This window comes from Macrotis lagotis, chromosome 4, assembly GCF_037893015.1.
Source record: "Macrotis lagotis isolate mMagLag1 chromosome 4, bilby.v1.9.chrom.fasta, whole genome shotgun sequence".
Taxonomy (NCBI): domain Eukaryota; kingdom Metazoa; phylum Chordata; class Mammalia; order Peramelemorphia; family Peramelidae; genus Macrotis; species Macrotis lagotis.
Window position 1 is genome coordinate 249,494,407 of NC_133661.1, and position 27,503 is coordinate 249,521,909.

Consider the following 27,503-nt stretch of genomic DNA (forward strand, 5'->3'; position numbering starts at 1 on the left):
TTTAGTTTCCCACCAGAGTTTCTTCTCTGGTTAGTTGGTTGAAGGCAAAGACTTACTTTTCTGGCTCGTGTTTTTCCAAAAGTGTATTGATAAATCTATAATATTTTATCTGGAAGAGCTCTGTACTTCATACTTTTGAATCAAAAGGAACTAGTGCTCAGTTTACTGCTGCAAATTATGACAAGGCCATTATTTCCTCCTATTATCCTCTAGAAATTTCAGAGTCATAGATTTAGAGCTAGAAGGCATCTTAGAGACTATTCTCTTATTGTATAGATAAAGAAACTGAGACACAGAGGGATTAAGTGATTGCCACATTGTTAATTCATATATATGAGGCGGAATTTGAACCCAGGTCTATATGACTACAAGTCTAGTATCCTATCTTATATCCTCTGCTACCTCTCTAATAGCAAAATCAGAAGGTAGCATTGCTCTGACCATCATGTTATAAAATAATATCATTAATACTTTTTTAATTCATTGTTATCATAAAGTTGTGAAATATGTGATATTGTTCAAGATCATCCAGTAATATAATTTATTGCATTATTCCTGTGGAATTAATTGGCCCCAGGAATGTTATTTTACCTAAATTTTGTATTTGTGGAATGACTTAACCAGTTAGTTCAATATGTTTGTAGCTACACTATATGCTTTATGAAAAGATTCAAATTCATCATAGAGACACTTGGGTTCCATGGAAAGAGTGCTAGCTTTAGAGTCAAAGAGACCTAGTTTCATATCCTGGTTCTGCTATTTATTATCTACATAACCTTAAGCAAGTCACTGAATCACTCTAGGACTCAGTTTCCTCATTTATGTAATGAAGGAGTTGGAGTAAATGATCTCTAAAATCTTTCCCATCCCTAAAGTTATAATCTTCTGGTAAAGTAGGAAAACAACAATATCTTTGAAGGGTGTTATCATAAAGTAAATGTTGTCAACTTATTATTTGATATGTTTTTTTTTTACTTTTTTTATGGCAGGGAGATGGAGGAAAAAGTCACACTTCTTAATGGGCCAACAAAGAGACCAAGGTAATTATACCACGTTTAGTACAGAACTTATGAAGTGGACGCTACCCTAATTTGCCTTCACCTCTTCTCTTGTCTGTGCTTATTCTGATGCCATTTATAGTTTACATCTTGCCAAGAATTTGCATTAGCATAACCTTTGTGACATTCATTTCTGAAAAGGAATGTGGTATAGGCGACCAAAATCCTATATTAGAATTGGTATAACTAAAGCATGAGTGCTTCAGATCAAAGTTGAGGTACCTTGACTAAACTGTTATACAGCTGAACTGCTAGAATTATCAAGGATGTTGAAATCAAATATTAGGATTGTAATATATTGGTAGGAAGAAAACTGCCTCATTCTTAAATGTACATAGAGCTGGTAGTTATTTTCAGGGAAGAAACTAGAAGCGTTCCATTTTGATTTAATGTCTATTAACTGAGTCCATATTTTGTGAATTTTTTGTGCAGGTCAAGTACTGTGAATGAGACTCCCATTGCAGTGGTAACATCGAGGACCAGTGAGGTTTATGTTTGGGGAGGTGGAAAATCCACTCCCCAGAAGCTTGATGTCATCAAGAGTGGATGTAGTGCCCGGCAGGTGTGTGCAGGCAATACCCACTTTGCTGTGGTGACGGTGGAGAAGGAGTTATACACTTGGGTGGTAAGTAAGGCTCCACTAGGTCAGTATGCTAAGCAGAGATGTCTGTAGGACACAAACTGCCCTCGTATTTTGTTGGAAGGACCTATATATGCTACAGGATCCTAGAAATAGAAATGAAAAATTCTGAAAATTTGAGTGATTCAAGAAGACTAGAGGGAGACTGGGCATGAATTGAGGAAAAAATATTCCTTTTAAAGGGAGGTTCTGTCATTGTAGACTGGGAAATTAGATATTTCCTAGAGAGTTAGCTTCCTGACCATACTCTGAGACTGGAGCTAGGTTTTTTTTTAATCAAATGATAATTATTGAAGAAAGAGCTCAAGAAAATTAAGTTACAAGGGAATGAACATTAATCTTCTTATTTACAATTATTTACCAGCAAAGGGCAAAACTCATGTTTTACTGAAGCTGTGGCTAAAATTGTAAAATATGTGTTGTTTCCAAGAATAGTAAATAGTCCTCCTTAGCAAATACATAAATTTAAACATCAAAAAAATACCAAAAAAACCTGCTAAAAATTAAGACTTAATTTTTTTTTAATTGCAAACCCAAATCAAGAAAATTAGAAATGAGAAAGAGCCCTAGGAAGAAAATTAAGAAAATTATCAGTGCTAATAAATTTGAGGGCCTGTGCTCTATCCATTGCATCACCTAGCTGCCCCCTAACGCCTACTTTTTTTTAGGTTTTTTTTGCAAGGCATATGGGGTTAAGTGGCTTGCCCAAGGCCAGACAGCTAGGTAATTATTAAGTGTCTGAGGCCGTATTTGAACTCAGGTACTCCTGACTCCCGGGCCAGTGCTCTATCCACTGCACCACCTAGCCGCCCCTGAGAGCTTTCATTCTAATGGGGGAGACTTTCCAAATGGAAGGTTTCACCTTGTAAGTCAGATGGAAAGGTCCCATGGTCCTAGGCAAAGCAAGTGGTAATGGTTCTTCTTCATGTCAATTCCATTGATAAAATCATTTCTGATTTTGAGCCATTTGATAGTGCTAAGGACTTTCAAGTTAATGACAAATAATTCCAATATACAGACAGTTTCAGAGGATAAGGAAAAATGGCAGGCTTTTGAACTTAATCTGTTTGAGGATGTTGTCCCCTTAACCTAATGAAGAGGAAACCAAGAAAGAAAACCAAAGACCACTATCACCACTGAATATCAATACAAAAATACTAATAAGTACTAATAAAAACAAAAAAGAGATTACAACTCAAAAAAATTCTCCATCTTGACCAACTAGGATATATAAATGCAATTCAAGTGTTGTTTCCCTGCTATTAAGCTGCGAACACAATCTATTCAGTAAGAGAAAGTAAAGACTACATGATCCTATCATTAGATACAGAGAAAGCTTTTTGATTAAACTTAATATTCAGACTAAAATAATTAAAAATATATAGAAAGTTCTTATTCATGGTAATGATTTTAAAGTATGTATTTGAAACCACAAGCTAACAGTGGAGGAAAAGTAGTGTTTCTATCAAAAGTAGGTGTCAGGGGTGGCTAGGTGGCACAGTAGTACCACAGGAGTACCTGAGTTCAAATCCAATCTCAGACACTCAGACCTAGCTGTCTGGCCTTGGGCAAGCCACTTAACCCCATATGCCTTGCAAAAAAACCTAAAAAAAAAGTAGGCGTTAGGGGGCAGCTAGGTGATGCAATGGATAGAGCACAGGCCCTGGAGTCAGAAGGACCTGAGTTCAAATCCGGCCTCAGACATTTAATAATTACCTAGCTTTGTGACCTTGGGCGAGTCACTTAACCCCATTGCCTTGCAAAAAACCCCAAACAAAAATAGGTATTAAATAGGGAATGTATTCAATATTTGGTATAGTTTTAGAAATCTCAGCAACAGAGATAAAAAAAGAAATTAAGGGAATAAGTACTGAAAGTTGTTTTTTTTTTTTTAATATCTCTTCCCAGAAAACATGATTAGATAGCTAGAAAATGCAGTCAGTGTCTAGAAGTTAATGGAGACTCTATTAGCCCTAGGCCATAATACTATAATAATAATAATAAGATTAGGAATAATGGGTAGAAGTTTCAAAGAAGCAAAGTTGAATGTGTGACCTTGAGAGATTTGAGATAGTCAGATAAAGGCTGGCAGAGGGAAAGGTTCTTTTTTAGGTCTGAGTTTTTCTAGTTAGCTTCAAGAGGTGTCATCCAACTTGAAAATGATAATAAGGGGCTGAAGACTTGTTTAAGCTCATCAAGTTCCCCTGGTTTTAATTATCATCTCTATGCTGATAAGTAGATTATCAAATCTATATTAAGTCTTTCCTACTGATGTCTTAGATCTGCATAAGAAATTAATTGGGATTTTTTTTGGAGAGTCTTGTGGAAGAGGAACCAGAAGAAGTTTAGAAACTCAGAATTGCATATAAAATATGCTTAGTATTGTATAATATCATCACATTTTATCTTTTAGTATTGTAAATACCACATAAAAAAAGGAAAAAAAACCAGACTTCTCCTCTATTATTAAGGGGAGGGCCAAAAACTTTTATGTGAATTTTTCAGGTAGCAGAGGTGCTATCCACATAACTCGAGTAATGTGGATCCAATCTCTCATCTCCATCTGCTTTTCAGAGATCTCAAATTAGAAAACCAGTCAACATCTTAAACTTAAGTGTCCAAAATGGAACTTATTATTTATCCTACCATACCCCCTCTTTCCCTATTCTCTCCTCCCATTCCCCTTTCCCTTATTATTGTAGGGCACCACCATTCTCTTGGTTACATAGGCTATCAACTTAGAGTCATCCTGTATTTCTCACCACCCCCCCCATATCCAGTCTTTCTAAGACCTGTTGATTTCAGCTCTATAATATCTCTCTTTTAGGCCCCTAACACCTACTTTTGATAGAAACACTACTTTTCCCCCACTGTTAGCTTGTGGTTTCAAATACATACTTTAAAATCATTAAGATGAATAAGAACTTTCTATAACTATATTTTTAATTTTTTTAGTCTGAGTATTAAGTTTAATCAAAAAGCTTTCTCTGTATCTAATGATATGATCATTATCCATTTTTGCAAGGCTGTGGGGTTAAGTGACTCGCCCAAGGTCATGAAGCTAGGTAATTATTAAATGTCTGAGGCTGGATTTGAACTCGGGTCCTCCTGACTCCAGGGCCTGTGCTCTATCCATTGCAACACCTAGCTGCCCCCTAATGCCTGCTTTTAATAGAAACACTACTTTTCCTCCACTGTTAGCTTGTGGTTTCAGATACATACTTTAAAATCATTAAGGTGAATAAGAATTTTCTATAACTGTATTTTTAATTATTTTAGTCTGAGTATAAAGTTTAATCAAAAAGTTTTCTCTGTATCTAATGATATGATCATTATCCAAAAATCAAGTATTAAGTGAAGTTGACTGACATACTCCATCTCTCAATTCTGACATTTTCTCTGGCTTGTCCCCTTGCTTGAAATGCTTTCCTTCTTATCTCTGCCCCCTGTCTTCCATCACACTCAGCTAAAAGCCCACCTTCTGTGGGAAATATTTCCTAACCCCTCTTAATTCTAGTACCTCCCTCTATTAAATATTTCCTATTTATCTTGTGTATACTTTGCTTTATATATATATTTGTTTGCATATTGATTTCTCCCACTAAATTGTATGCTCCTTGAAGACAAGGACTACCTTTTGCCTCTTTTCCTATCCCCAAAGTATAGTACAGCACTTAGCACATAGTAGGTACTTAATACTTATTGACTGACACATTGGCTTCTTCAGGCTCATTAACAGCAGGTAGTGTAGGGTATCCTGTTTTTGTTTAATAACTGTCTTGAGCCTTTGGTAGGATATAAAGGGCTTTCCATCTCTTACTCTCTACTAAATTTCTAAGTATCTGGTTTTTCCCATTCTTCCCTTCTTTTTGAAATCCCCTTAGATCAGAACTAAAGATACCAAGATTTGTATATATGTATTTGTCTATGTGTGTTATAGAACATGCAAGGGGGCACCAAACTTCATGGGCAGCTGGGCCACGGAGATAAAGCTTCCTATCGACAGCCGAAGCATGTAGAAAAGTTGCAAGGCAAAGCTATCCATCAGGTGTCTTGTGGAGATGACTTTACTGTATGTGTCACAGGTAAGTTATAGCAGTAGTATTCTTTTTCTTTGTCATCATCATTATACAAAAGCATTTCTCATGTCCTTTTGTAGTACTATGCTAAATTCTGCATAGTTTTTTTTTTTTTGAGTACCTTTTGGACAATAACTATTCTCTAGTTCACAGCTTTGTGGATAGACACAGAGGACATATGTAGATATCCAAAAATCAAGTATTAAGTGAAGTTGACTGGTATGGTCTGAGTAGGGATATATGCATTATATTATGAATGGGAAAGAATGAAAATTACAGGTAAAGAACAGATAAGTTCAGGGTCTTTTGTTTACTTTCTGCCATCTAGTGAAGAAGTGACAAAAGAGGTGGAATTTCAGCCTAAAAAGTACCCTTTTACAGAACTCTATATATAGATACTTTCTACTCAAGAGTTTAATCCTGTTTGGTTTTTTAAGATTATGATAACTCCCAAGTAAAGCAGAATCAAAGAAGCTAAGTTAAATTTACAGCTGTGTCACTAAATATGATTTTTGCTTTCTTTATACTCCTTACTGACTCTTGTTTTGTGAATCTGTAATGTGAAACCTAATACAATTGTTTTATGAGGGACTATTATTCCTTTATGATTTTAAAAATACTGAGACGTATATATATCTCCTATTCGGTTCATCATCTTTGGTCATCCTTTAAACAGATAGTATCCCTTAATCACATTGGACTTCTTTTCTCTTCTTTGAGTTGCACAGTCCTTATCCATCAAAGTAGATAAGTTTTCTGAGACCACCTTCAGCTCTCACATTCTTGGATTTCGATAGTTGACTGACTTGTCATTCTAGCCTTGCTTAGCATCTTGGTTAGGAAAAGGAATTTAGAACACTGATGCTTTATCTTGTCTTTCTTTGCCAGATGAAGGTCAGCTTTATGCCTTTGGATCAGATTATTATGGGTGCATGGGCGTAGACAAGGTTGCCGGGTCTGAGGTACTAGAACCCATGCAGGTGGACTTCTTCCTTAGCAATCCAGTGGAGCAGGTCTCCTGTGGAGATAATCATGTAGCAGTTCTGACACGAAATAAGGAGGTCTATTCATGGGGCTGTGGAGAATATGGTAGGTAGAACCTTGACTCTAGCCACTTCTGTATGTGTATGTAACCTGACTCTAAGCTTGCTTTGTGGTCTCTTTAAGATTATTTTAGAAATATGTGGAGCGTAGATCATCTATTGATGGACTTTAGAAATTTTATTTAATTCATGGTGTCTGGAGTCCTTACTAGCTCCCTTGGCTTTGTAAAACCTCAGAGCCTAACAAATGAACTATTCCATCTAGCCTCTTTGAGAAATCAATTCATTCAATAGAGGAAATTTCAAAATAGAAAAGTTTTATTGGACCTGTGTTTTGGCTATTTTTTAATTCTTTATATTTCTGTTTTCTTATTCTTTATTATAGGACGCTTAGGTTTGGATTCAGAAGAAGATTATTATACACCACAGAAGGTAAAATTTGTACCAGCTTTTTCTGAAAACCTATCTAGATTACAGTCTCCAACAACCTGACTTGTCTTCCAACTCCTTTGCTAGTTTATCATATTATGCCCCATAACTATGGCTGTTTCTCACAGTTCTGTCCAGTTTCTTTTTCTCCTTTTCTCTATATTGGTAACTTCTTCAATTCCCATGAGTTTAAATACTGTTTCTATAGAGATGACTTTCTGATCTATATATCAGACCCATTTTCCCTGACAATTTCAGTCTTACTGTATGTTTCAGAGACATTTTAAATTCAGTTTTCTTAAAACTCAACTTTTAACTTTCCCTCCAAACCCTCCCCTCATCCATAATAACTTGTTTCTATTTTCATTCCCATGTCAGCATTATATTCGACTCCTCAGTCTATATATTTGATGTTACCAAACATATGATTTTTCTTCACATACTCACTACCACCTTAATTCAGATCTTTATAACTTCTCACTTAAACTTTTTACAAGTTTTCTAATTTATTTTCTTTTAAGTCTCTCACCATTCCAGTATCTTCTGAGTATCTTCTGTACACCTTCTTAAAAAGTGACTTTCCTTAAGCACAAACCTGACAATGTGACATCCCCTTTTCAACCAACTTCAGGGGCTTCCTGTTAATTTTGGAATAAAATATAAACTCTTCTTTTTAGCTTTTAAACTCCTATATAACCTGGCCCAAACCTGTCTTTCCATTCTCTCCCTCCCTCACTCTGTGATCCATCCAAACTTTTCATTCCCAATACTATGCCATCACTTGTGCCTCAAATGCACTTCCTCCTTAACTCTGCCTTATGGAACACCTCTCTTCTTTTATGATGTACTTCAGATATCATAATGCGTTCTCAAAGCCCTTCCTGATTGTTCCAATCATGAGTCCCCTTCTATAATCCCAAAACTACTCTGTAGTGGATAGTTGTATTCAATTTCTCTTTATGATGTGTACATATACACACTACACACACATATATATTAGATGTATTGTTTTCCCTTTATTAGAGAAACTATTTTAAGCTATTGCCTATAGGAATCATTTCATTCTTCATACTTCTATCCCCAGTGCCTCACATAAAACTTGGCATTTGGTAGATGTTTAATAATACTTATTGATTGATTGATTCTATTCCTGTACTCTTTTTTTGTTTGTTTGTTTAGGTTTTTTTTGCAAGGCAAATGGGGTTAAGTAGCTTGCCCAAGGCCATACAGCTAGGTAATTATTAAGTGTCTGAGACCGGATTTGAACCCAGGTATTCCTGACTCCAGGGCTGGTGCTTTATCCACTGAGCCACCTAGCTGCCCCTGTTCCCATACTCTGTGGGGTACATTATCATTCTTGAAGCTAGGCATGAATCCTAGAAAGGGATGAGAAGGAATCACTTAAAAGGACTTCTGAAATGGAAAGTCATTGATGTGTTCCTTGACTTGAAAGGAGCCAATCATACAATCTTGCACCCTAGAATGAGCAAGCTACCCCCTTCTGTCCTCAGTGTTCTGTAAGACTAGTTCTTCATCATTCTTAGATCATTTCTTCCCCATTTTTATGCATCCAGGAGTAGAACTTGATTCTGAGATTTTGTGAATTGTGATCTGGAGTTTTCATATCCCATCTATTTTATATTGTTGCAGCTTTCTCCATTCTGCTCCAGAGCTGCTAAAGGATACTACTCCATGTGGAATGATTTGAGTACAGGGAAGTAGGGAATGTGTTCCTTTTTCTATATATGTGTCATCTTACTTGTCAGATGACTAAATTTGAACTCTGTAAGGAAATATAAATTCTCTGTAAACCTGTTATGTTGTTTTTAGATTCTTATTCAGGTCAAGGAGAGAAAACATGGGATCATCCCATACCTCCCAAATTTCTTTCATTAAAAAAATCAAGAATTGTAACACCTGCAAAAGAAACGACAGTATTAGACTTAGGAATTGTCTAATTCAATTAAACTATCAACCTCTTTGATTTATATGTTAGAATTTGAGCTAAAAATAGTAGATAATAAACTACAAAATAGATCTGAGGGGAAATAGAACTACTATCCTTTCTAGTAACTGCACCAGATAAACTTCAAGGCAGTTTGATGTTTCATTACATCATTAAATTAATTCATGTGTACTTGGGGATTTTTCTGATTTGTTCATGTAGGTAGACGTGCCTAAGGCCTTGATCATTGTCTCAGTCCAGTGCAGCTGTGATGGAACGTTTCTTCTAACACAATCGGGCAAAGTGCTAGCAAGTGGACTCAATGAATTCAACAAACTGGGCCTGAATCAATGCATGTCTGGCATCATCAACCACGACGTGAGTGCTGCTCATCACCATCTTATCTACAGTGTCACAACTTCTCTAGGTTGGAATTTCTTTAGAATTTCTGTAATTGATAATTAGACAATTAGAATTAAAAGGGGTGAGACAAAAACTACTCTATATCAAGTGATGAAATTCAAGTTCTTTCTCTTTTCTGAACCAAGGACAAATATATCAGAATTATAAAAAGAAAAATATGTTGATGTCACACCTATAAGATTTATTGCCCAGAAAGTGCTTCTACTTTTCCCTAGGTCAGATAACCAAAAAACTAAACTTGGATTTAAATTAGATCTCAAAAAGAACTGTGGAGTTTGAGCAAAGACCAAGGACTATTATTACCTTTAATTTAGAAAAATAAAACTGATACCTTATTGTCTGATCTTGCTATCTCTTATATTTTATGTTTCTTCCTTAAAGATATGATTTCTTTCACTTCATTCTATTTGGATCAGTGTATACCATGGAAACAATGTAAAGACTGGCAAATTGCCTTCTGTGGAGAGTGGGGGGAGGGAAGTAAGATTGGGGGAAAATTGTAAAACTCAAAATAAATAAAATCTTTTTTTAAAAAATAAATAAATTAGATCTCCAACTCAAGCTTGTCCACTTGTCATGTTGGCCTGCAATGTTTTCACCGGTTTATCCTTATACTTGGATTTTCTCAGGTTTAGTTAATAACATTTTCTTAAGAGTTGGTTAGTCTTCAGAAGCTCTGTAGCCCACTGTTCTGTTTTGTTAGGTTAAAATAGGTCTTGAGGAGTTTTATAAAATATTGAAATAGTATCCTTTAGATTGGAGGTCTAAGGGAGCTCAGGAATTCTTGTTTGGCTGTACAAGATATACATTTTAGGTGGAGGCTGATGGCTCTTCTTAAATATCTCCTATGAAAAGGATTTTATCCCTTCTACTTTATACCTGTCCCAAAGGGCCACTTAAGATCAAATGAAATAATAGTTGTGAAACATTTTATAAATTTGAAAGCCCTATCTCAATACTAACTGTTATTATTCCTTAGCCTAGTTAAATTTTCTGATCTCTATTTAAGCCTGTTTCTCTTTTTGCCTCCATCAGAGATAGATGATACCTAGCTATTATCTTTCTTGTAATTACTTCATCTACTTGAAAGGCCATTGATAAATACTACTCATCCCTCTGGCATATGTTATCCTTCTTTTTCCTTTGGCTAATTTTTATAAAATTCTTGTTGCAGGCCTACCATGAAGTTCCCTATACAACCTCGTTTACTCTGGCCAAGCAGTTGTCATTTTACAAGATCCGAACCATTGCCCCAGGCAAGACTCACACAGCAGCCATTGATGGTGAGATTACTTTCCGGTCTGTACTATATGCAGAGATTCCTCATCTTCAGCAAAAGTACATCTCAACACTGTAAACTTTCCTACTTTTATATCCATATTATTATATTCAATATAGTGTCTTAGGTATGTAGTAAACATTTTTTGATAATGATGATTCACTTTTCTTATATACATTTCCTAATGAAGGATCCATATTTATTCTCCTAGATATCATCCCTTCCTTGGTTGTGGTGGCAGTTTTGCATTTCCTGTAACTACTCTAAAATGACACCTTTTTGAGTCACCCTTTGATTCTCTGGGGAAACCCTATATAGATCCTTTCTCAGAATAATGTTTTTAAATTCATAAACCATAATATACAGGATTATAAACCAATTATATTGACTTATCAAAATGCTTTTTAAAAACAAGTTCATGGAATCCAAGTTAAGAACCCCTGCTCTAGAAAGTTCCAGTCATTAAAAATAAAACATGGGGAGGTTCATTTTATTCCCTCCAAATTGTCTTAGTACTTGTATAACTTAACTGTTCAAGGTTTAAGGTTTAGAATAATGTAACTGCTTCTATATTTCTCATATTGAAAAACCAGAAAACAGACCACTGAACTCTGTGTAGTCTTTTATTTATTGACCATGATGTATTGTTTTCCTCTTTAGAACGGGGTCGCCTGTTGACTTTTGGTTGCAACAAGTGTGGCCAGCTTGGAGTGGGAAATTATAAAAAGCGCTTGGGAATTAACCTGTTGGGGGGACCCCTTGGTGGGAAGCAGGTGATTAGAGTCTCTTGTGGTGATGAATTTACTATCGCTGCTACTGATGGTAAGTAAAATAAATAAAGCTATATCACATTATACCTCCTTCCAAGAGATTTTTGGAGATCTTTGCCTTGATTTTTAGGTTATTTAAACAGTGAGTTTTGTTGTTATTATTGTTAGGTGTTTTTTACTCCTTAATTTTCTTTGTTAAAATGTAATGGACACTAGTTCAAATACAGCCTCAGACACTTAATAATTGCCCAGCTATGTGACCTTGAGCAAGTCACTTAACCTCATTGCCTTAAATTAAAAAAAACTAATTTCATTAGTGTGATAACTTTCTCACCAAATATATATTGCAACTTTTATATGATTTACCTTACTGATGAATTGCTATGGCTGAAAACATTTATCACCTGGTGGCCTATCTAGGGATGAAATTCTTCAGGCTTACCTAGGTCGCTTCTTGGAATTATCTGTCTAGATAGCCTTTCCAACTTAGCAGGATTGCCCAGACCTTTCACTTCACTGACCTCCCTCTGAGAATCCAATGTCATTTTCACCCCATTGCATTGAACCATTAGCATACTGAAAATAATTTAACCTTGAATGACTATGACCACCTGCATATAATGAATTAGGTGTCCTTAGGCCCTGTTGAGTTTGAAGAATTGTTTTTCTCAATGCCAGATTCCTTCAGAATATCCTCTGGTTCTAGTTGATTTTTCTTCCCTTTTTGAATGTTTTCTATTGGTACTTTTTTCTATTGTTATGTTTCTAATTTTCATTGACTCTTATGTCCTGTATTCTCTTCCCTTTTTCTCCCTCTTTACTTTTTCCTTTTAACATATATCTTCTCTTTACTGTTCCTGCTGCTTTTGTCATTCTGGCTTCCTAGCCACTCCTTTCAGTTGCTAAACACTTCACATTGCAGGCTTTTTAGTTGACTGGTCTTTGAGTTTCTCTGCTGTTTTGTTGATACTCTTGATCTTTAATTATTTGTGGCCATTCTGTTCAGTTGAGGATTTTAGATGCCCACATTCCAAATAAGTAGGGCTATTATTATGCTTTAATGAATGAACAGACTTCTGAATGAAAATATTGCATACAAGTTCAAAAGATTAGATTTGAGAATATTTAAGAAGCAATCTTAAAGGATTTTTAGAGGAAGCCTTAGAGAAATTGAAATTATCCAGAGGGGCAGAGTTGATAAATGAGCAACAGTAAAACATAAAACCAGTGCAAAAAGTTTAGTTTCTCTTTGATTCACTAATATTTTGGGCAGGACTTCAAACATGATTTTGCTTTTAAATTGATATGTGCACTGCTAGAATAGAGAATGTAGGGCGTTTTCCAACTTGACATCTCTGTCTTTGGGACTATTTCTGGAAATTTTTTTGTTGTACACTATTGGTTTTTTTTTGGGGGGGGGGGATTTCCAACTTGGATATAACCAGTATAGGAATTTGTTTTGTTTTGTCTTAGGGGAAGTGAAAGGGAGAAAAAAATAAATGTTTCCTAATTGAAAAAAAAAATTCATTAAGAAAGAAATTTTCCCTTGTTCAGTTCGGAGAGAGTTCTCTAGTAGGAAGGATGAAAAATAAGGAACCCAGAGAATCAGAGGTTGGTAGCCTGTTTAATCTTTCATCTCTTACGTATTTTCTTCTTCCAGATAATCACATTTTTGCCTGGGGAAATGGTGGGAATGGCCGCCTAGCAATGACTCCCACAGAGAGACCTCATGGCTCTGATATATGTACCTCATGGCCTCGGCCTATTTTTGGATCTCTGCATCACATCCCAGATCTGTCTTGCCGTGGCTGGCACACCATTCTTATTGTTGGTAAGGATTTGATGCATTTAAGAAAAGAGATATAAATGAAACAGGGACATAAAGATGCATCTGGCAGAGCAAATCAAGGCATCATTGCTGCACCTCCACTTTCCAGATAAGAAAGTTGTCCTAAAGAAGAGAAAGGGTTATTAGTTAGCAGTTATTTCTTTTAATGTGATATGCTCATTGTCCTTTTTAGTCATAATCACTATTTTAGGAAGTTTTGTTTGGACATTTTTCAGGAAATATACTTTGGTGAGGGTATATGTTGGGAAGTATCTTGTATTTAAAAATAACCAATTTAAAAAATGATTAAGAGCTTATTCTCTGAAGCTTAAAAAAAACAACGTAAGTTTTGAAATTTCCATAGACATCAGTGGAGATGGGACATTTCCATTTCCTGACTTGATGACCTACCTCCACTGTTACCTTTCTCCCACATGACACCTTTGGTCTCAGATCTCCTCTGACACATTTCTCCTAATGTTTTTAGGAGCTATTATCTGTTTTTACTCTAATTTAACAAATTAAATTAAGAAACTTGAGGTGGTAAGCTGCTTTCTGCATAAAATTGGGTAGTAGATACAAGATCCGTGTCATGATCTGCTGTTTTATTTTAAATCTCTTTAGATAGCTAAAGTATTAGAAGTTACTCTTAAACCCTCCCTTCTCTCCACTAAATAAACAAACAAGCAAATTATATAAAGTGGTCTGGAGTCAGAGACCTAGATTTGAGGGCTTTTAGCCTTTTCTTAAACTCTTATTATCTTCAGATATAAGATATATGTACACATCTATATGTGCATATAAGTGGGTATGTATATATGTATACACACACACAGAGATATACATGTACACATACCACAAATTTTGTGTGTATGTGTGTATGATTTTCTTACTAGAGAAATATTCTTTTTCTTAGAGAAAGTACTGAATTCTAAGACCATCCGTTCCAATAGCAGTGGCTTGTCAATAGGAACTGGTAAGTAGCAAACTTTAGACAATATTTGTTTCTTGATAAGTATATCTTTGTGAAAAAATCTTCTCAGTTTTCATAAGAAAATGAAGAATTGGATTCATTGGGAGGTGGGGAGCATGGTAACTTAGAGGAATTCATAGAATGATTTTGTGCCACACTGTATTTGTTGTGGAAGGATTGTATTCCCAAATTCATGGGAAAAATCAGTTCTCTGATAGACCTTGAAAGAATTTTTAGTTTATAGGAAAATCAGTTCTTCTAATGAAAAAACCCTGCTAAAATTGAAAATATGCCTAGGAAATTCAGGCCAGAATTATTTGATAGCTCCTTTTGGACTGCTTTTTAAAAAAATTTCTCTATTGTCTGGTACTATGCCAGAATCATTTTTGTTCCTCTTGGTCTCTACCTATTGTAATACCCCAAAGGACTGTATTGCTTTAGATCTTGGATTCTTGTGGTGGCTAGGTGGTGCAGTAGATAAAGCACCGACACTGGAGTCAGGAGTACCTGTGTTCAAATCTGGTCTCAGACACTTAATAATTACCTAGCTGTGAGGCCTTGGGCAAGCCACTTAACCCCATTTGCCTTGCAAAAATGTAAAAAAAAAAAAAAAAAAAAAAAAAAAGAGCTTGGATTCTAATATCATGTGATGCCATAGCAGGTAAAGAATGAAAGGGGGAAAAAATTCCCATTCCTACTTATTTCCCAAGAAAGGAAATACTTAAAACCTGATTTAAATCTATTGAACTAGAGTTTATAGAATATTTGTGTTTGTTCAAGATAGATGTGACTCTTAATTTCATTTGAAACCAAATTATCTTTTGTATTTCATTAAATATCTCTTGGCCAAGAACATTTGCTCTGTCAGTACTTTGTTTTGCTGGTCTAATATTCAGAGAAAAAATTAAAATGTTTTAAAAGTAGATTTGTGAACTTACTTTGGCATTGAAAGCAGAACTGGATCTTTGAAACTTCTAAACTAAAATGAGTAGTGCAGCATAATGACAGAGCCTATTCTAATTATCCATATCAGGGGCCCACAAACTACAGCTCACATGGCATCAGCCTCACAGCCCCTTGTTTCTTTATGGTCTGCAGACTTAAGAATGGCTTCTACATTTTAAAATAAAGTTTTATTTGCAATAAGGTCAGTCATTGTTTGCCAGTCCTGATCTATATTAATGGATTAAGATACATTACATGGGTAATCCCAAATAGCAATTAACCAAATGTTCTTTTGTAGTTTAATTTGAAATAAACTGTAGTTATTTGTCCATTTTTTCCTTCCTAATAAAATTAGTTTTTATTTTACAATTCAGTAAGTATTCACTAAATGCCAAACACTGTGCTAAATGCAGGGTATAAAAGATCAAAATGAAATAAATCTTGGGCTCAGGGAACTTGTGTTCTACTTAGGAAGAAAATATATAAGTAGATACAGATACTGGTTAAGTAAGTTCTGGGGTAATAAGAGCACTAATAACTGGAAAGATTCATTGTAGAAATGAAGCTAGAAATTCTACGAGCTGGAGGTAAGTTTATTATAGGCATTGGTGTCAGCCCATGGTCACAAAAGTAGAAGACTTTAGAATGTCTTGTAGGGAGAAAAAGTAGGCTTTTGAATTGGAATATAAAATGTATGAACATAAAATGCCCTCAATAGAAATGGAGAAGTTAGTAAGATAGTGTGTCTTAGGAAAAGATAATGAGTTTTGTTTTGGACATGTTGAGTTTGAGATGCCTATGGTATATCCAGATGAAAGGCAATAAGTGCTACATGAGACTGGCACTTGGGAAAGAGATGAGGATTGAATGTATGGAGTCTTGGTTACATAAATGAGCACAGAACAGCTCTAGGCTTCATTGAATAGCTGGAAAGCTTGCTGTGTTACGGGGAGAAAAGAGCCAGCCTTAACAATTGATAATGTATAATCTACAAAGTAGTGAATCTTCTTTATAGCCCTAGAAGGGCATAGGCCAGAAGAACCTTTACTGAACTGGTAGCTTTCATTAAGTGCCTTTGGAATCCATTCAGCTCTTTAGAACAAGCATAGTTAAGGATTCAGAGAAAGATAGAAATGCAGGTGTTAATAGAATAGGACATGGTTTTAGCAGATTTGTTGGGATGGAATGGGGCCATAAAGTAGCTGTGAACAACAGAAAAGGGGAATTCTGTTTATTTGTAAGCTGAATATTTTAGAGGTAACATTTAAATTACTATTGAGCACTAAAATATTAATTAGGTTTTTAAAACAGAGGAAAAGTTAATCTTCATGTAGACACTGGATGAAAATAACTTTTTTTAATCTTAATTTTTTTTTTCAAATTGCATGTAAAGATATTTTCGACATTCATTTTTTGTACGATTTTGAGTTCCACATTTTTTATTTCCATATTAGTCGTGCTGCAAAATAAGGATCAGAACAAAAGGGGAGAGAGAAAAAATATAAACAAATTTTAAAAAGTGAAAATAGTATGCCTTGGTCTATATTCAGACTCATTTTTCTTTCTCTGGATATGGATGGCATTTTCTATTACAAGTCCTTAGAGTGACAGTAACTTTTTTAAAGACACATTCAGTAAAAGGATGTCTTACCTACCTGCTGACTATTTACTTATGATGGTTTCATCAGTACTATATAGCTTGTTTCCTAACAGTCTTTTCCCAGTGGTAATGGATACCCTGGGATGACAATTCTCTATTTCAAATGGCAAAGAAAAACCCCTCTTTTTTCTTCTGTTGTCAGTGGCTCAGAACTCCACCCAAGGAGGAGGTGGTGGAGGAGAAGAGGAAGAGAGCCAACAGGAGTCTGAGACCCCCAATCCAAGTGGAGGCTTTCGGGGAACAATGGAGGCCGACCGAGGAATGGGAGATTTAATCAGTCCAACTGAGGCCATGGGGATCAGTAGCGTAGGCAATAGTTCCTGCCCCGGTTGGCTGCGCAAGGTAATTACTTTAGTGGAAGAATATGTTCTTTATATTAAAGTTTGGATCTCTTATAAAGACCTGAGAAAGAAACCATTAGGGCTGTCCAGGACTGCCCATGTGTCTGTCATTCAGCTATTTTATAACAAGTTTTTTTTTTCTTTTTTGCAGTTGCATCTTTTTAAATTTTGCCACGTGGTGAAAATGCTTGTTTTATTACATAAATGTTAAAAAATTAAAAATAAGATAAAAAATTTTAAAATAATAGAAGACAGTGATTTACCAAGAAAATAGGATGCATAAATGAGGAGAGTGAGCTAGTGCAGGGGAGGCTTAGGAGAGAGCTAAGTGCTAGAGGGATTAGAGATCCTTTAGAAGGGATGAAGAATAGGATTAGGTATTGGAAAGCAGAGGAAGAGGTAGAATGTCAATAGATTGGGTTCAGATAAAGGAATTTCAGAGTTAATAAACATGGAAGTGTTATACTAATGGATGATACCAAGTTCAAGGCAAGTGGTCATGTTGCATGAATCCACTACTAATTTTGTTTCATAATCTAAACTGGGTTTTAACCACTTTTAAGCAATTTTTTTAAATACCTCACTAATTAGCTCACTATCCTACTTACCAGTGGTCTTCCAAACTTTTTGATTTTTCCTCCGACCTTACCTTCTCAACTGAAAATCTTGACTCACATTTTTTTAATTAATTTTTATTAAAGATATTATTTGAGTTTTACAATTTTCCCCCCAATCTTAATTCCCTCCCCCCACCCCCACGGAAAGCAATCTGCTTGACTCACATTTTATTGAAAAAAATTAAAGCCATTTGCTGAGAACTTCCTCTTCTCCTCCTCTCCTTATCTCACTACAAAGGCCTTTCATCACTGTTTCCTCCTTCATCCCTGCCTTACATAGCATGTTGTTATTTCTGATTTCTTGCTAAGTAGTAAACTTCCCCTCTGACTAAAAGATACTAAATAGGAAGGTGTGTTGACTTGTTTTTCTTAATCTAGGCTACTCTTTGAAAGGGATCTGAAAGTAGGAAGGAAGCAGTATAGAGTACATATGACCTTGTCTTCTGTTGTATACTTTGTTGTCAGAGTAAATGAGTTTCCAGACCTTCTGAGTGAAGCTACATAGTGAAAAGAAAGATGAAAAAGACCCGCCTTGTTTTTAGGGGTAGGTTTGACTCTGTCGCTGCTTGGCAATAATAATGTTTTCCTTCATTCTGAAGAAGGCTGTGACATCAGGAAGATGATGCCATGACAAGCACATGAATTGGATTTGAGTGAGGAGGTGCAGTGCTAAGTCACCAGCCTGCCTCACTTTCTCTTCCAGAGCAATCTGGATCCAATGGTCAGATATTGGGATGCCTGGAGATAGCCCTGGATGTGAGGCAATCAGAGTTAAGTGACTTGCCCAGGGTCATACAGCTAATACATATCTGAGGTTGGATTTGAACTCCTTACCTTCTGACTCCAAAGCCAGTGCTGTATCCACTGTGCCATCTAGCTTCCCCTGCTACTGCTTGTACTATTAAGAATACAAAGGTTTGGGGCAGCTAGGTGGTGCAGTGAATAGAGCATCAGCCATGGAGTCAGGAGGACCTGAGTTCAAATTTGGCCTCAGATACTTAATAATTACCTAACTGTGTGACCTTGGCCAAGTCACTTTAACCTATTGCCTTGCAAAAATTGAAAAAAAATACAAAGGTTTGACAGATGAATTATAATCAATAACCACAACTATTCCAGACTACTAGAGGAGAGCAGACAGAAAGTAAATAGCTAGGGAAGAAGAGAATGTTGGAAGAAATGGAGTGTTGACAGGAGACCAATTAAGATGCTTTTCTTGATACCTAGGAGTTAGAAAATGCAGAATTCATCCCCATGCCTGACAGCCCCTCACCCCTGAGTGCAGCTTTTTCAGAGCCTGAGAAAGATACCCTACCCTATGAGGAGCTGCAAGGACTCAAAGTGGCCTCTGAAGCACCTGCAGAATGTAATAAGTCTACAAGAGAAACCTGGGTAATGGAGCTTTTTTTGTTTTAAATTGCAACTTGATAAACAAAGCCTACACTCTCCCCTTAAATTCTGACTATTATGCCCTCACTGTCTAATAAGCTTTAATTGATTATCTCACTGTCCCATAGTTTAGCATATTCTATATTTCATCATTCAGTAATTCTTAAAATCGTTATTCAGAGCTAATGCTAATGACTTTTGATGGTTTTTAGGTTATCTTAGTAGATATAAAACTCATCTTTTTCATCATCATTTAATATTTGTTTATAAATCATAAGATGCATGATTCATCCTAAAATTCCAATAAGATTTCAGTAATCAAGTTCTTTTATAATACTATTTGCTGACATCATAAAATAGCACCAAAAATAATTGTCTCATATTAAATTTGGAGGTTCTGCAGCTTCCACGCTTATGATGCAACCAAACACATTTGTCTCACTTAACTTTAGTACTTCAGTCCACATCTTGGTGTACTTAAAACACTTGTTTGAAACTCTATATCTTTTCTGGAAGGTCAGTCATTGTTACTTCTTATTATTGGATAGGGATCTGAGGTGCTGAAAATAAAAGCAACTAAATCAGAATATGATGTAGCAGAACCAAGCTCTCTGTTGTTCATCTCCATCAGTTAGTTTCCCATTGCTTCCTGAAGTAGTTCTTACCTAGAAGCTTATATTTTATAATTTATGGCATAATCTGATAAGCTTGTTTAGAAGAAAATTAGATAGTCTGGTGTTTGTTTATTTTTTCAAAGGGAATTGTGGGAGCTAAGCATATGAACTTAATATTAGATTCTTGTTTCATTCTTTGCTTTTCCAGCTCCCGCGGCTTAATCCAGCACTAGGATGTGCTGGGAAGGGAGCACCATTGGCTCCTGCCTGTGTTTGTAGCAGCCTGCAGATGGAGGTGGAGCGGCTGGAAGGTTTGGTTTTAAAATGTTTGGCTGAACAGCAGAGACTACAAGAAGAAAATCTCAAAATTTGGAGCCAACTCCAAAGGTTCAACAGAGAGACAGAAGTAGTGCAAAAGGTGGGAATATTTGATGACATAGGTCATTTCTGTACCTACTTTGAAGCCTTTGAGTCACAGATTAGATGATTCTCAAATATTTCTGGATTGTAAGGAAGTGATAATATATGGTAACCTTTAGATTGTTGAAGGGAGTACAGTTATTGGCACTTACAGATCTTTCAAAACCAGACATTTCAGGAAAGAGACCTCGGGTTTCTTTTGTTGTTTTTGTTTTTTGTTGGGGGTTTTTTGTTAAATGACTTGCCCAACATCACAATTATTTCGTATCTGAGGCTAAATTTGGACTCTGGTTCTCTTGATTCCAGGGCCAGTGCTCTATCCACTGCGCCACCTAGCTGCCCCCATAAACAGGTTTCTTTTAAAGGTACTTTCCCATAACTTCCATAATTTCCATTAGCATGCTGTGAAGATAGTGATAACTTCAGTGGTTGAACTTAGGCAATTAATTACTGAAGCCAGGACAGGCAGTTGAATTTAGTTACATCCTTTTTGAGGAGCATTGTACAAGCATTAGTGAATATGAGTGAGACCTGAGGCAGGAGAAATAGCCTAGAAGAAAAGATTTAGAGCCATTGTAGTTCTAGAGAAAAGGATAATGGAATTCACATTAGAAGAATGTGCTCATAAACTGAAGATGTGACCACATACTTCTAACATGACACTTTTATCTAAATAGTTGGAGACTCATTCCAGAGAAACTCAGACGGCAAAGGAAGAGATGGAAACAGATCCAAAACCAGACGTGGATTCAGATTCCTGGTGCCTTTTGGGAACAGATTCCTGTCGGTCCAGCCTTTAGTTTCCTGATCTTGTATGTCCCCAGGAAGATGGGATCCCTGCAACTTCACAGCACGCTTACTGAATGCAGAGAGCGGCTTTCCTGGCTTCATTTCAGTTGCTGACAAGGAGCAAAGCAAGAGGCTCTGAAGTGCCTCTAGAGTACAGATGGAGGGAAGTATCTCCTTTTAGATAGGAACTAGGAGTGTTGATCATTTGTTTTGTTTTGTTTTTTTGAGGGGGAAGAGCCCTGTGTCCCTGGCTTTGCCTTCAGTGACTGCCACAGCAACAGCAGCTCTGTACCTCATCCGTTGAACCCACCTTTGAAGAAGAGAAACAGCCCTGCCATGCTTTTTGCACTGGTAGCAGCTTATACCCATTTATAATTTTCACCGTTTGTCTCTACCTTGGGAACTCAACACCCATCACTTCTAGGTGGAGGAGGGGAAAGTAAAAGCTTAAGAGAGCTTGTCAGGAGCTGGCTGGCTGTAACAGGGCCTTAGTCCTGCCAGAGTCAGCTTAAAAAGGTGGCAAAGGGCTCTGTACCATCTCAGAGACAAGAGTCTGAGGAGAAGTTTTACAGACTAGTTTTTGGCTTATTTTCATAGAATTGAAACACTCATATGCAGCTAAATATTGGAGGAAAAGAGGATTTAGATTGATATTGCTCTGCAATTTGACTGGGATTTTTCCAATGAGAATTAGAGAAGGGCAGGCCTCTCCTTATTAAATAGCCATACTCTTGGTATATAATGCTGGAGCTTCTGCACTTTGGAATGAAGCAGGAAGTGATTTCATAGCCTTGAAAAAGGGACCTTCTGAAGTGGTATTCTTTAAGTATTGAAAAGATTGGAGAAGTGAGTCTCCTCAAGAATAAATCATAAGGGAAAAGAGGTCCTCTAGTGATATTATCCTCAGCAGCTGTGCTTGGCTTCTGAGGGAGGTCCTTTCCTGCTTCTGCCTTCACAGCTTGTTTTTTGTTTCTTGACACCAGTATCACTAGCCATGGTTGTTCTGTGTCGTCAGTATTTTTTTTCCCTTTGCTTCTTATGAAGCCATACAATAGCCAGTGAATATGTATCTTTTCCTTATTATGTGGCTCTTAGCCAGCACCAAATTTCCTTGAATACGTAACAGACTGAATAGAATTTAGGAAATGGAAGAGATGGGCAAAGAAAGTACATCCCCATCCAGTCTTTGTCTATTGTGCCATTGTAGGGAGGAGCAGACCACCTTTGTCAGAAAGAGTTAATTGTCTTCATTATTCTGAACTCCAGATCTTCAACTCCCAAAGTTGTGTACTATAAGTTCCTGGTTATCTTTAAAGATATGAACTTTATATTTCAGTTTATGAAAAATGAAGTGTCTTGATTTCACAAGTGCCTGCTTATGTTTCATATCTACCTCCCTGCAAATAGCCAAGTTGTTTTGTTGTTTCACTTTTCCTAAACAAAAAGATAAGATTTGATTTTTTGTTTGGGGTTATGAAATGAATTTTCTACCTTCCTAAGCATGCTTTTCTAGTCTTTTGGAAATGGATATTAAAACTAGGCCTGGGGTGGGGGGTGGCTAGGTGGCACAGTGAATAGAGCACCAGCCCTGGAGTCAGGAGTACCTGAGTCAAATCTGGCCTCAGACACTTAATAATTACGTAGCTGTATGGCCTTGGGCAAGCCACTTAACCCCATTTCCTTGCAAAAACTAAAAAAAAAAAGGACTAGGGGTGAGAGTTTGAAGGGAAGGAGCATCTGTGTTCAGTGGGAGCAGCTGTCCTTTCTTTATGTTCCCATTATCTTCACAGTTAGAAGTCAAATAAAGTAGTACTGATGTAATCAATGTACCCTTTGAATAAAGAAGAGAGGTCAGATCCAGATGAAGAATATAAATTCTAGGGGCAGCTAGGTGGCGTAGTGGGTAAAGCACCAGCCCTGGAGTCAGGAGTGCCTGGGTTCAAATCTGGTCTCAGACAGTTAATAATTACCTAGCTGTGTGGCAAGCCACTTAACCCTGTTTGCCTTGCAAAAAAAAAACCTAAAAAAAAATATAAATTCTAGGAACTTGGAGTTTTGCTATTAAAAAAAAAACTTGTGTTTTATTTCATCATGTAAATTCAGCTTAGTTTTCTGAGGCCTGATGGGCCTTGCTCCTGTAACCTTTACATTCATTTTCTCAGCAGGACTGGGAGGTGGGATCTGTTTGGGTATAAACCAAGAGCATGGCTCCTGAAAGGGAAATGAAGGAATTTGTCATGTTGCTAAGACTGTGAGATGTAAGTGAGCATCAAAGAGGAAAGAGACCTACTCTTAACTCGGACAGCAAGTAATTCTTCAGCAACATAACACTGGTCATTTTCTAAATTATGTTGCCTTTGAGATGCCTTAATCTTCTCTTCATCTGGCTGGGAATTTTAAGTTCTGTGCCTTTAACGACAATTTGCACTTGGCCCATGATAGACCTGGGGGAACCTACTGATTTTTCACTCCAGCCAACTATGCAAATAGAAACCAGTTCAGAGCTGGCAGCCAGGCATTGGAGAACATGCAGAGGGCACATAAGCAGAAGTACCTTTGAATGAGTCTTGTTTTCAACCCCCTTTTTATTTTGTCCTGCTGTATTTTTTCTTTCAGGACTAGATGTGTATTCATTAAGCTTCCCAGTAATATTGCTATTGAGTTATATTATAACCTGATTAAAATCTCTGCTCTGACACTTAAAGAACTGACTTGGTTTTTGCGTCATATTTCAAAGGTTAAAGGTGGGATGGTTTGGCATTTCTTTAAACAAATATACTCTTAATATGCCTCAGTGAGCCTATATGTGCGTTGTGGTTACTAGTGATAAAACACTTTTTTAAAAAATGTTAAGTCTAGGGGCAGCTAGGTGGTGCAGTGGATAGAGCACCGGCCCTGGAATTAGGAGTACTTGAGTTCAAATCCAGCCTGAAGACACTTAATAATGTTGGAAATAGTCTGAAATTGCAATGAAGAAAAGAGGAAACTTAAAATAGGTCATCTTTTTATTTTTTCATTATCTACTTAGAAGCTTCTAATATGTCATAATTCTCCTTTAGAATTATTTCCCTAAAAGAACTAAAATATATATTCTCCCAGCATAGAACCGAGTACCAGAAAAACTGTGTTGACAAGTTAGGAGTTGTCAGACATTCTTTCCACTTCAACATCTACATTCATATTAGGGACTTTACAGTATACATATTGATGGTCCCTCGAATAACCTAACTTTCCAGGTCCTCAGTCTACTCAGAAATGGTAATAAATTGCCCTAAAGATGAAACTGTCAAATGAGTAGATTTTATCCTATTTAAATTTATGTAGTGTTTTTTTCTTTTATGGAGAGAACCATCTCATTTCTTTTACCTCCTCTACCTACCTAGTCTTTATCAATAGGCTACATTCTGGGAAGTCTGAATGTTAAATACCTGTCCAGAGACTAGATGTAGCTAATGGCCCTTCCAGTTTTAATCAAGGATCATTATTAATGGTACCAGGGCATATCTCTTAGTTTTGTCTTTATTTGGTACATTATTGGTGCTGAATAAGGGCTTGTCAATTCTTTCATAAGACAAACCTACTAGGTCATAAAAATAAATTATTTAACTCTGAAAGAACAGCTTTGCTGCTTTGTAATTTTTTTTTCTTAATTTTTCACCTGAGCAGCAGTGTGATCAGACTTTAGAGAGTCAGCCTTGAAAACTGGTTCTTGATTTTTGGTTCTGCATCTAATATTATCTGTGTGACCATGAAGAAGTCACTTAACTTCCCAGTGCCCCAGGCAAGTCTCTAAGACTAAGTTATATAGTTAAATTGTCAATCTGTACCAGGAGAAAGACTGGATGCAGTAAAAATAAAACTGGTGATCTGTGACCTAAATTCCAGAGTCTTTTCTTACTAAAAGTTATTTTCATTTGTGTTAAAATGCTAATTATTAAGAGTTTATTTTAGTAAACAGTTAACACCTTGGAGTAATGTCTCCTTTTACTACATAATGAGGTGTTCAGGTAGAATGTAGAAAGGGCCTTGATTTTAAAATGCCAACTAAAAAACCCTAAGAAAAAAAATCAAAAAGAACTCAAATGTTTCTTAAAAGGCAGATTTCTAATATTTTTCACAGACATCCTGAAAATACATAGAACCTACTGAATGGTGCACTGGCTACTTTGGGTTCTCTGACCAGCAGAGAACTGTTCTCAGCTACAGTGAATGAGACAGAAGGCAGAGAGGGTAAAGTGACTTTATTAGGTTCACATAGCTGCTTATATCCTAGTCTACTTCCCGTACTCTTGGACACCTTATCAGCTTAAGCACCAATCATATTAAAGATTAGACATTGGTTAGATCATTACACATTGGTTAAACAGTTACACATTCTTATGCATACTTAATTGCTCTTGCTATAATACGATTCTTGATCAATGTCAGGAGATACAAAGAAGTTGGGTCATGCTGATCTTTTGGAAAAGCAAAGGGGTTTGGGTCATGCTGGTCTCCTGAGAAACTGAGCCAACATGTTTGCACAACAACAAGAGGCCAAGAGGGTCTTTAAACAATTACCTTTTGTCATTTCACAACTGTGATCCTCAAGGATCCCTAACAATTCTCCCCTTTTTATTTTTCCATAATTGGGCCTTCATTTGATCAAGATTATTCTGCAAGCAAGAAATGATAGCATGAAGGGTTGCTCCTATAGTGGTAGCAATGCTGTATTAGGTGTGCTGTCCCCAATAAGGAAAAGATAGATGACTAAAATAATGATTGTTTGAGCTTTCTTATCTGGTAAAAGATCTTGTTTAGAAGCATCATTTGTTGTGCTAAATCTTATAAATCTTCAATTTGCATAGAAATATTACCATTATCTATAATTTCATTAAGGTGATTCTTAATTTAAAAAAGATGATTCTTAATTCTTTGCCATGAGTGATGACTCATATTGTAGTTTTGTCAAACAAAAATAATATTGATAATCACGTGCCAAACTAGCCTTATATTCTATCATATCTACTTTATCCCCAACATTCTCAATAGTATCCCTTAATGCTTTGATGGCTTTATAAATTTCCTCATCTATAATTTGCTGTTCCTTGAATCCCAAAGAAACGTTCTTAGGTAACTTCTAGAGATTGAGCCTGTACCATTTCGTCCTTTAGAGCGCTTACAGATATTGCTGGAGAAATTGATGAATAATAGATACTAATAAAGATATTCCCAAAATAACACATGAAATGCATCTTTTTTTTTCTCTTATTACTATAGGATATTGAGAAATCCTTTTTTCTATTTCAGAAAACACATGATTGGCCCTACTTTGATACCAACCCTGAGCTTTTATGGATATCATCACACACCTTGGCCTAGTAATGATAAATATTATTCCTAGGGTTTTACTACCAATACATTCTGTTACAGTACAATTTAGACAGGATACATTGCAATAACCATCTATTGCTGATATATTTACAGTAGAATCATACATAAAGGCATAATTGTTCCCCCAGACAAGCCCTACCCATCAATGTCTCATGTGAAGTGATTCTGTTGGAAGTATCTCTTTGTGTTATGTTGCTTAGTCCCATTATCATAACTATTATCCAGCCTTCTAAAGTTTTTCCCCACCTATCCCTATATAATGGAGCAGGGGATCCATGATAAAGTATAAACTTATCTATTATAGCAAGTAGCTTGTCTGCAGGAATGGAATAATGTCATTGGGTATCTCTGTTAGATGATAGGTTACCAAAACTACTGGAATACACATGCAGTTATTTTGGAGAAACAGGAGATTTTGCTAATCAGTAAAATTAAATCGAACAGGAGGATTAGTGTGATTGTAAAATGAATCACATTCACATTGTGGTTGAACTATTTGTGAAAGATTTAGGGGTTTTTCTCCTTCCACAACTTAGACCCAAGGTGGTTGAGGATAAAAAACCCATCTCTTCCTCTGGACATTCTGCCACACTAATCTGCATTTCAGATAACACCATCACAACAGTCCATAGTTTTTGTTTACTTTGCTTCTTTTAACCCTTTTATGTGATCTTCAATGATAGATCTTGCATTTTTTTTGAGCAATCCAAAGTTCACCTCTATCTGTCGAGATAGAAAATCTGGTCCTTTTATTAATACCTTGTTAGGTCCTTTCCATATTCCATTCTGATCTTTCCACATAACTTGTTCATTATGTAGCTTTTGTACAAGTTGTTTATTTAGTTTAGAATTGTTATTGCCATTTACTGGAGGATGACGGTAGTATTT

The 27,503-nt window shown here is 36.3% G+C and overlaps 1 protein-coding gene across 2 annotated transcripts in view; it reads left to right on the top strand.

Moving 5' to 3' along the window:
- Positions 1–24,021, top strand: part of NEK9 (NIMA related kinase 9) — a 39,428-nt gene extending 15,407 nt beyond the window's left edge. The window contains exons 9-22 of one of the 2 annotated variants that reach the window (XM_074235696.1): positions 990–1,040; positions 1,491–1,683; positions 5,639–5,783; positions 6,666–6,866; positions 7,206–7,252; positions 9,417–9,572; positions 10,792–10,900; positions 11,557–11,718; positions 13,327–13,497; positions 14,411–14,470; positions 17,215–17,414; positions 19,258–19,422; positions 20,242–20,451; positions 21,131–24,021. In XM_074235696.1, coding sequence (XP_074091797.1) covers positions 990–1,040; positions 1,491–1,683; positions 5,639–5,783; positions 6,666–6,866; positions 7,206–7,252; positions 9,417–9,572; positions 10,792–10,900; positions 11,557–11,718; positions 13,327–13,497; positions 14,411–14,470; positions 17,215–17,414; positions 19,258–19,422; positions 20,242–20,451; positions 21,131–21,253 — 1,993 coding nt within the window. In that variant the 3' untranslated portion in view covers positions 21,254–24,021. The remainder of the gene's footprint in view (positions 1–989; positions 1,041–1,490; positions 1,684–5,638; positions 5,784–6,665; positions 6,867–7,205; positions 7,253–9,416; positions 9,573–10,791; positions 10,901–11,556; positions 11,719–13,326; positions 13,498–14,410; positions 14,471–17,214; positions 17,415–19,257; positions 19,423–20,241; positions 20,452–21,130) is intronic. The other variant, XM_074235697.1, reaches the window with a different exon arrangement.
- The last annotated feature ends 3,482 nt before the right edge of the window (positions 24,022–27,503 follow it).